The 10,701-nt window shown below is 35.1% G+C and overlaps 1 protein-coding gene across 1 annotated transcript; it reads right to left on the reverse strand.

Moving 5' to 3' along the window:
- Positions 1 to 1,726: 1,726 nt before the first annotated feature.
- On the reverse strand, positions 1,727 to 9,138 carry LOC104234135 (probable N-acetyl-gamma-glutamyl-phosphate reductase, chloroplastic). Its single transcript, XM_009787635.2, has 14 exons — positions 8,982 to 9,138; positions 8,669 to 8,830; positions 6,795 to 6,902; positions 6,517 to 6,603; positions 6,314 to 6,364; positions 6,158 to 6,229; positions 5,797 to 5,916; positions 5,477 to 5,537; positions 5,306 to 5,386; positions 4,574 to 4,653; positions 4,386 to 4,475; positions 3,201 to 3,329; positions 2,962 to 3,105; positions 1,727 to 1,972 (listed from the first exon to the last, which is right to left on the reverse strand). Exons 1-13 carry the CDS (start codon positions 9,048 to 9,050, stop codon positions 2,998 to 3,000), a joined length of 1,218 nt encoding a protein of 405 aa, XP_009785937.1. The 5' UTR covers positions 9,051 to 9,138; the 3' UTR covers positions 1,727 to 1,972; positions 2,962 to 2,997.
- Between the last annotated feature and the right edge of the window lie 1,563 nt (positions 9,139 to 10,701).

Consider the following 10,701-nt stretch of genomic DNA (forward strand, 5'->3'; position numbering starts at 1 on the left):
AGTTGTACCAATTGGTACAGATAGATTAGAAGCCAAAGAAAATATTCCAACACATACACCATGAATATGGAAGAGAGATAGATTTAATTACTAGCTTTTAAACCATTTCAATTGGAATATATGTTTAGATCATGTAAAGTAATTGACTGCGAGTATATAAATGAAAGAGAAATCAAACATTCAGTAACAGAGTTAAAGAACGGGAAAATTAATTAAAGTATAAAGAGATATTAATGTATTCCATTGAAGTAAAATAAATTCTGCTTACAGAGATTAATTAACGGATTTGGGTTGTAGATTATGTATTATAATAAGTTATGTATTTATTAATAAATCCGTCTGAAAATCGGGCGAAGATGGAAGCAGCATCCACCGGCGACGACGTCATCGTAAAATCAACCATTTTCTTCTTTCATCTCAAAAATTAACCATTTTCTTCTAGGAAGTAATTCAAGGGCTCAGTACTCTTAAAACCCACAAGTTTTCGCTACCCATTTTTCATATCAACCAATGGCGGCTCAGTCATTTACCAGAAATTTCGGCCGTTATTAATTCGCGACAATCGCCGGCGGATTCCAATTATAAAACCTCCCAATCAGATCTATCTCTGGCACCGTCGATCCAGCCTTACTTCGTTGTACGTCTGTTGTTTCTTCCTGCGGCTCCGCCAACACTAGTAGTGGGTGAAAGAGATATTTGGGAGAAATATTTTGAGGCGGGTTGATGAAGGGTCACAGGTGGGCGACGGGTGATGTAATGGGGTATGTGGGGTTTTAATTTGGTGGGGTCGAGTGACTTGGCAGCTGACATGGAAAAAATTGAAGGGGTCAGCTGCCATAGTGTAGATCCGTTAGGGTTAGGGGCAATTCTATCAAGTTTGTTAACGGTAGGGTGCGTTTTGGACATAAAGTGAAATCGAGGACAAACGTGTACTATTTACAATAGTACAGGAGTAATAATGACCTTTTTGAATTGAACATGTTTGACTGGGCACAGTGTTTAAGAAAAGATGAAGACTTCTTGAATTTGTGGTCCTAAGCAAGCTAAAAAGGAGTCCAGAGTATATGTGTGATTATAAAAGCTTCTCATTAAAAGTAGAATTGGAAGTTTAAGGTAAATTGCTTCCAAATTTAAAAAAAGATTATTCTTTTTAGAACAGACCAAAAAAAAAATAGGATCACATAAACCGGAACGGAATGAGTACTTTTTAAGTGGGATAAATTTTCAAAGCTTTGAGAAAATTAACTACTCCATGTAGTTTTGAATAAACACTGTTAGGAATAAATACATGACATGTATTTTTTTACACACTTCAATCACTTGACCATAATTAATTGTTGTGCAGCTTTACCTTAATATTTCACTTAACCATGATTAGTTGTATAGTTTTATATAAACACTAGGTGTGAATAATTCTTTTCCAGCATTCGGTGTTGTATTAAGTCCCTACATCTAGATGGTCCAGTGTTTTGACAAGATTTTGGGCTTTGAAGCCTTAATTCAAGCTAAAAATCTCGCTGGAAAACTAGTCATATCAATCTAGGTTAAGTGGTGACAACGAAAAGGCTTTTAAGCCTGAGGGGCGGTGAGCGAGGTAGGATAAAATGATACTATTTGAACCAGGAGTATACAGAGCTTTGGTTCACTGGTGGAAGAGTACCAAATCTGGCTGAAAAGAGGCCAATTGAGTGCTTCACCAAAACATAAAGCTAACTTTGCCAAAAGATTTCCACATCAATTCTTTGGTTTTATTCAAGTTTGCCAGATCCACCCCCCTGTTCAACTTTATCTATGGCACATAATTTCCTTCTGAGGCATAAAATTAGCAATCAAATATAGGATACGTCTGAAAACTACGCCAGGATACACGGGAATACTTCTACAGAAATTACAAACTCAGCAAACAAAACTCTTCCACAAAAAATCTTGAAGCAGTCTCTCCTTGTGGAAAATAGTAAGACTTCACAAATACCTGCCAGAAAGAATGGAGAAGCATTACTGTCATGTAATGTCAAACAAACGAAAACACAAATCTCAATAGAAGTTCAGAACTGCCTTTCAAGGATGACAATATACACATTCCAAGTAGTGCTCATTCGTTGAAAAAAAATTAGGAATTGTAACTAAACCAAAGAGTTTATAGGCTCTTCACAACATTTTTGCTCTCAATGATTAGATTAGCTAGGAAACACTCAGTTCTTGGTAAAGTAGAGAACGGACAAAAAGTAAATATCTGAAGTTGAAACTTGAATTTGAGCATCAGATACAGCATTTGACCCATCAATATGCTACGTAAAACCCAATTCAAATTACAAGGACATGAGAAAAATAGAGAACGAGGAAAATAATGATTTTGTTAATTAGAGAAAATAACTGATGCAGAACAACTGGCAGGATTTTATTGCCACTACATACTCCTGTCGCCTCAAAGGAAACATTTCATGCTACATTATAGATTCTCTCTTTTTTTTCCTTTATTCAGGTACGATGAGAGAGAGAGAACAAGAAAGTCAAAGGAGGTGGCATTGATAAACATAGCATGTTAACAACGGATAAGAATGGACCTTGGGCCTAACTCAACCCCAAAAGCTAGCTTGTGAGGTGAGAATTGCCCAAGACCATATAAGGAGACCAAGATACCCATAACCCACCGATGTGGGACACAACTCAAACACCCCCCCCCCCGCCCATGCCTGCAACTGAAGCGTGGACAATATAAATGGGGGTCCAACATCGGTAACAATAAATTGGGATGAGCCTGGCTCTGATACCAATTATCATGATAAGAATGGACCTTGGGCCTAACTCAACCCCAAAAGCTAGCTTGTGAGGTGAGAATTGCCCAAGACCATATAAGGAGACCAAGATACCCATAACCCACCGATGTGGGACACAACTCAACAACAACAACTGGCTCATTACCATTTTGCAGAAAGCAATTGCTAGATGAAGAGCTTTTACCTTAAAAGATCAGGAGGATCAAACCACAAATATATCCTAAGGAAACAAAGGCAAGGAACTGAGTCCTAAGTTCTCTGGAAGTCCCATCATTAAGTTAAGATTCTGCAAGGCTTGACCAGAAGCTCCCTTAACAAGATTATCAATCTACAAAAGGTAATTGGGAGTTTAACTTTAGTAAGCAACACCAAATCTAACCAAAATATCACATGCAATCTATAAAAACATGATGCAAAACTTACAACAGATACTATTATTGCTCTCCCAGGAATCCGGTCTGGAAATACATTCATGAGACAGTAATTTGACCCCGTAACATGCCGAGTATAGGGAACTTCTTTGTTCTTCAGCAACACCACAAATTTTTCATGCTGGAGAAGGTGAAATACATACATATATCAGTCCTAAAGGGAAAACATAATCTTTTCTTATGCATATGCAGATGAATATCATAACTACTTATCTTGGACTCTAAAGATGACAGGATTAGTCTCCTCCACTTGCAAACAGATATAAAAATATCTCAATATCTTTTGGTGGGGTGAAATGTTATAATACAACAACTATGTCACAATCCCAACTTGTTGGCGTCAGCTATATGAAGTGTTATATGTATTGCTATTAATTCCAGCCATGCTATTGCGGTCAAACTGGAAAGATGAGACTTGAGATCTGACTGCAACTTCTTTTAGCAACAGTACTTATAAGGGGAGATCAGCTGTCAGATTATTCATGCATGGCTAGTTGAAAGAATTGGCTTGATCCAGACTAAGCTTTAATTACATTTGTATGAGGCAGACCTAATGAAGAACCAGCCTGGTCATACTTCTCTTAAAAATTAAAGCATCAAACCGTTTAGGTGGTCATTGACCATAAGATCTAAAAAAATGCAGGTTTAATCGCCCACAGCTAAGATATCACCGAGCTTGGTAATTTTAGCTTTAGCAAATTAAAACCCCAAGTTTACCTTTCTTTTATCGACCTTCTTAGACAACAATCATTTCTTATTCCGATTCAGTAAAAACTTTTAAATTTCTGCCTTCAGATTGTATAACAAACAATTTAATATAAGTGTAGTCTTTGCACAAAGATAGATTACGTGGACTCCTTCAGGTTTCTCACAATTACAAGAAGACCTCTTGTCAAAAGTTGCAACTACAAAATGTATCTAAGAGTCAGTGACTAGCATGAAGCCACATACTCCCTCTTTTAACAAACTGAAAACTCTTCCTAATTTGAGAAGGAAAAAAAGAAAACTTGGGATGTGACATCATACGCAACCATAGAATACATTGAGAACAGAAATGGATTTGGGATTTTACTAACTGGAGAAATGGAGTTACTATCGGGCTGAAGTACAGAAACAAAAAAGGTAATGAAATCCATGAATTAATCGCTACCCAGGTCATGCAGCGGAAAGCTCATACCTCATAGTAGTTAACAAGGTGATCTTTCAAATCCTGAGTTGTCACCCCTGGAGCCATTTCCACATATATAGTAGATTGCATACCACGGCTCTGTAGAATAGAAAGTAATGCAGATAAAAACACAGCCTAAGAGCAGGACCTGCTGAGCAGTGCAAACTAGACAAGCTTGAAGAGGGTTCAGCTATTACCATTGGCATAAGATGTGGAGTGAAGCTAACAGTAACCTTTGAATTTGCAGCTTCTGATAATCCTTGTTCGATCTCTGGCACTGTGAACAAAACCAGAACTCTTAATTGTATAAATTACACTTAATAAGATTTTTCCTAAGCAAAACTCAGGAGAATGGAATTTTTGTCAGCAATGAACTACCCATTTTGCTAACTTTTTGAAAACTTGAGGTACACCACATAATAAAAACAGAAGACATAAGCAATTGAACTTCATGCAGAATCAAAGTTACTCAACTAATACCATTAAGTTAAAAGCCTTAGTGTTTCTCCGATATAAGAATTACCTCTAAACTAAAGTCAATTACAAAATAAATCGTCGTATTTATCAAATAATAATTATTGTGTTAGACGTGATCTGATCCTAGTGTAATGGGTTAATAATAGTCTTTCATTTTACAGCAAAATACTATTTCCACAATTCTAAGAAAGAATCATGTTATTGCTACTTCAAAAGCCAGATGAATTATTATTTTTTTTTAATTTTATAAATTCTTAAAATATCTGTTATCTTTTCCTGAATTGGTTCAACCTTCAGCTTGGTCTGATAGAGTATCATGTTGGGGTGAGATGATATGTCAATATTTAGTAATCTTAATGTAGCACTTACCTTCGTAAATTTCTCCATTTAAGAAATTAAGAAACAGTAACTAAAACAATTCAATATGTGCATAGCTGAAATGGATTACTGACCATGCCGATGTCTGGTTATACCATAAGAACGTATTCCTTCAGCTATTTCAGTGAACAGATTTGCCTCCTTTGCAGCACGACCTTCAAGATAAAGTATGAGAAGCTGGTTACTACTGCTAAAGTAGTACAAGTGGCTGGCATGACAAGGAAAGGTTACGAAAAAGTACAAACCTGCTCCACTAACACCAGATTTTGAGTCGATAATTATGTTTCTTACTTCAATGAGATTGGACTGCAATAATAAAGGCAGAGGCAGAATCAACCAAGAGTGAGCCATGGACCAAAATAAAGGAAAGGAAAAACTAAATACATTAGCATGAGCACTATAGCAATGTGCATCAAGCACCTTAAGCTAACAGAAAGGCAAAAAAAACATGTGTTCAAATTATAAAAGGCCTATATAACCAGATACTTCCATTGTCAAGAAATCTTGACAAACTCACAATGCAGGCAATAAAAGATAGGCTTTGGTTTTCAACTTAGATGCAAACCTTTATCAAGGGAATAAGAGGAAGTTGAACAGATGTCGGATAACAGCCAGGATTTGCAACCAGACGAGCACTTTGAATTTCTCTCCTCGAAATCTCAGTCAAGCCATAGACTGCTTCTTGCTGCATCAGTCAACAGAATACTCATTCAAACTGCTGAGCTTATATTGGCCACAAGGAGATACTCAATTGGAGGAGAACTAATGAAAGAATTCTCTCATTTCCGCATATGATACTCCAAATTTTCTGGTTAGGACTCTGGTTGTAAACCTTCATATAACACTATATATTTGTATCAAACATGAAGTTCCTTTTTCATAATCATTTTTCTGGAACGAGGGAGAGAAGAAATCGACTACTCTACCTGCAAAGCTGTTGCTTTGTGAGGCTGGCCATACCATTCCTCATACTCAGCAATATCTCGCAATCTGAAGTCCTACATGACCATGATGATGATAGTAAGTATAGAAATTTTTTGAGATGCAGAGAAGTATAACTGAAGTATAATCTGAATGCATACCGCAGAAAGATCAACAATCTTTAGATTTGTGGGAAGACTTTTGATAATTTCCTGCAAAATGTAACTAATTAAAAAAATTAAAAACTTAAATACAAGTCTCAAGAGCTCCATTAGAATTTATGATAATGCAAAGTGAGACCACTCTTCCTTTGATAAGAGGCTGATTGATTTTGGGAAATCTGAGATATGGAATTGCTACAAACCTGAGTTGTACCATGTGGCAAACAACAAAAAACAGCATCCACAGCAGAGAAATCTGCATCCTTAACAGCAACCAGACTCGGAAGACCCTGAATGGGAATGGTTGATAAGGAAAAGATATAGAGGAAGTAAAATTAATACTTCATGGTCTAAATTGAAAATGCACAAAAGATATAGAGGAAGTAAAATTAATACTTTTGAGTCCTATATAACATCAATTCAAAAGTAATTCCAAAAAGCATAAGAAAGAATAGTAGTATGTGAATATGAATATCCATACTTGTGTGACCAGGTGAGGGAAAACCGATTCTATTGATTGGCCAGCTTTCCTGTCAGCGGTCATCAAAGTAATATGAAAATGTGGATGATTTGCCAGGAGTCTGATAATCTGCAACCAGTTTTATACTTGTCAAGCGAAAATCATAGAATGGAGGGATGGTCATGATACATCTAATGATATATGAAAACAAGAGCATAATGTAACCAAGCAAAAGTACCCAAAATGACATGATAGCACGCACTGCAGAAGGAGAACATTAACTTACCTGGATAAATGGTTACAGAAAAGCGCCATTAACATTTTAGCCATATTGGGTTCTTCAGTTAAATTAAAATGGGGGGAAAGAATATTCTCTCATTTATCTTCGAAGAGTTTTCATCCCATACATAATGCATAACTTTTTCTAATCGTTATCCCGCACATAACACATAACTTCTAATGCTCAAGAGTAAAAACTCTCCTCTCGAGCATATCACGATTAAGAATAATAAGTATCTTCTTCCACTATGTAAGATCTCCAAGAACGATTTGACTATCCAGACAAATTTTTAGAAGAAACTGAAGATTCATTTTCCATATCGTTCCCCGATAAATTTCACCATGTTTAATCTCTTTGAAACATTATAACAAGAAAAGCGACTTGTCCTCCTAAATATTAGGAACCATTTAAACTACCTTGGTTGTTTTAACAGCACGCGACGATCAGCAATGTAGTGGCAAAGGTTACTTTCCCATCGTAGCTTAAACCACAAACCTTGCGCAAGCCAAGTTCAGAACAGCTACATTACCAGAGTGCGTGTTATCAAAGGCGCGCTTAAGCCCTGAAGCGAGGCTCAAAACATGTTGGGTGTTCCTCCTTGCTTGGGGGACGCTTCATTGTTGTCATCAAGGCTCTAAGACATACTTTTCCTTGCCAATGAGCATAAGGATAGAAGATACAAAATTAAACAATTGATATTTTACTTTATCGTAAATTTTCTTCAATTTTTTTGTCCATATATTTGGTATTTATGCTTATAGATATTAGTCTTGGATTACACATATATATTTGTAGCTTTTTTCCATTTGCGCCTTTCTTCATTAAACACACACTTCATTTGCTCTTTGCGCTTAAGGCCCCAACAGACCTTAGAGGTTTTTTGTGCTTTTTGCCTTTGATAACATTGTCTCAAACAATGCTCCAGGTTCCTCATTGACCAAAATCAGAGTTTGTCTTGAAAATGATCTTTTTTCGGTTTTACATCTAAGCATGTTTATTGAGCTTAGTTTAAAAAAGTATTAGGGCAACATGTAGCTCTTGCTGCTAAGATGATAGCAATTTTCAGAAAGCATATGAGATAGATAAAATAAAATAAGGGCAAGAAGCAATCTCTGCGAAGTGCCAATTTTGCACTTCAATTTTCTGAATTGCTAAAAAAAACTTATGTTTTCAAATGTAATGAAAAGAAACAATGAATGGCGACAAACAACTACTCACTCTATTTCAATTTATGTAAACATATGTCTTTAGTTGAACTCTTCAATTTTAGGTTTCCACTATTACCTTCAGTGAGAAGTTTTCATAACCACCCAAATGGTATAACATTTTTAAGACCACACATGTCAAAAGTCTTCCTTTTTTCTTAAAATCAGTGCCCAGTCAAATAGATTAACATAAATTGAAACAGAGGGAGTAATTCTTAGTGCACGAGTAAAATAAACATTTATCAGACATCGTCTTATAAGCATAATGTTGGATTGTGTCCAAAGAGTATAACATTAAGACTTATTTGCGGGCTTATTTCTTTTCAAAATTCACAGAACCAACAGTTACAAATTGAACAATAAACTGAAGCGGGGCCAATGGACAAAGAGCAAGATTAAATTGTACAGACCTCAGTACCAGTGTAACCACTAGCTCCAAGCACACCAATACGCAATTTGTCCAACTTGTTAGCTTTACCCTCCCCAAACTGCAAGCCTTGCGCTGGTGATGATGTCGCCATCGATGTAGCTCTTATTCTGAACTTCCCAAACTCATTAACCTTCAGTTCCTCCTGCAAATCGCTTCATTAATCAGAAAGCAGGAAAATAGAAAGGTAAATTTCATAAAGCTAACCCTAACTAATTTTGGGATTGGTGGAGATTTCAGTTGCGAATTAAATGAATGAGGATTCAAAATTGAGCATTTAGATTGCTGTACTTAACCTGAATTTTCCAAAGGGAAGAAGCTCCATTGAAGTGGCTAGAACTGAGTGCAGCCAATGAAGAAGACATTGTAGATTCACACTTCCAGTATGAATTATGCAAAATAAGGAAACAGAAGAGTAAAGGGTAAAGAACTGTCGAATATATAAAGATCAATTGACCCGACTCCACCTACTCCAATTTATGGTATATATTATGGTACTGTACTATGTAATTGCTTTTGATTGAATACAACACAACATTATTATGAAAAATGTGAAATAATTGATGGATAAAAAGTCAAACAAATCAGAAATAGACTTTTTAATTCATTACTGTGAAAGCATAATGAGTGACGGTATTAATTCTTGAAATCCATACAGCTCAACAAGAATAGAGCATAATGAAAAAATAATTAAGGGTGTACAGAGGAAACCGACAAACCGCACCAACCTGATAATCCGAGTCAAACCGAGAAAAAACCCCAACTATGGTTTGGTTTGATTTGGTTTGGTGTTGGAAAAAAAATCCGACCATAATTAGTTTGGTTTGGTTTTAACTAAAGAAAGTCAAACCGAAACCAAACAAACCCGACATTACATATATAGAAATTTTAGATATATTTAATATATAAATATACTTATTGTGATGTAATTTATAAATTTTTCTTTAAATTTTTCATAATTTTTTTTTAAGGTATTATTTCAAGGTTGGACTTAGAACTTTTGAATGTTCCAATAAATTTTATAGCCATTAACATTAGTAAATTAAATAATGCTAACAAAAGCTCAAACCAAATCAAATCAATACGAATGCTAACAAAAGACATTCAATTCAATACTACGAACGGGAATATATTGAATATCTATTTTTTGTTTTGCAATAATTTAGATAAAAATGCATAACATATTTTTATTTTTTCTTTAGCGTTTAGTTATGTAATTAATACTCCCTTATTAGTCTACTTATTTTAGCATGACTTAGTCCTTTTAGATTATGTTTATTTTTATTATGGCTTTTTAATTAGCAATATTTATATTACATAATTTTATTGTCTTTATTGTTGAATATTTTAGGATAATGCCATGACACATCTCATATTTTGTATTATTTTCTTGGAAATACTTTATATAGTTGTATCTTACTAGGATTAAAGAAATATTTTGAGCACAATTTATATGTTTTGTTCTACAAAGATTTTACCGAAAAAAATTCTGAATAACCCGAAAACCCGAGAAGATCCGAGAGTGAAAAACCCGAGTTTTATTGATTTGGTTTGGTCTTTAGATTTAATAACCCGATATAATTGGTTTGATTTGGTAATTGTAAAATCCGAACCACTCCGACCTATGTACACCCCTAGTATCTATATAAGCAACCCTATTAATTAATTAGTCAAGAATTTTGTTTTTTCTGGATATACTATTAGTTCGACATGAACTTTAATGAAGTGATATGATGAGGGTTGAGGGGAGATCCATATAATTAATTTCGACTTGTTCGAAATATGTAATTATTGTTGTTGTAATAAAGTTTTTTTTTAAACTCCTTACCATTTGGTGCAAGTGTGCGACACAAGTTCATATTACTTTGGATTTGTATTATAGCGGAAAAACCCTAAAATTATTGGTCAAAATTATAGTTTGGTGGAGTGAAATATTATGTTTAATTTTGGTTAGTTAGCTAATGAGCCTTGGTTTGCTGATTACCAAATTCTAAGTCAGAGGTGTAGACCAAGAAG

The sequence above is a fragment of the Nicotiana sylvestris genome, chromosome 1 (genome assembly GCF_000393655.2).
Source record: "Nicotiana sylvestris chromosome 1, ASM39365v2, whole genome shotgun sequence".
NCBI lineage: Eukaryota > Viridiplantae > Streptophyta > Magnoliopsida > Solanales > Solanaceae > Nicotiana > Nicotiana sylvestris.

Excerpts from the sequence above, each read along its gene's own strand:
- LOC104234135 (XM_009787635.2), bottom strand. The coding sequence starts at position 9,050 with ATGTCTTCTTCATTGGCTGCACTCAGTTCTAGCCACTTCAATGGAGCT. Across the intron at positions 4,476-4,573 it reads CTCCACATCTTATGCCAATG|AGCCGTGGTATGCAATCTAC; the intron begins GTAATAGCTGAA and ends TCTATTCTACAG. Across the intron at positions 3,330-4,385 it reads ACCTTGTTAACTACTATGAG|CATGAAAAATTTGTGGTGTT; the intron begins GTATGAGCTTTC and ends CACCTTCTCCAG.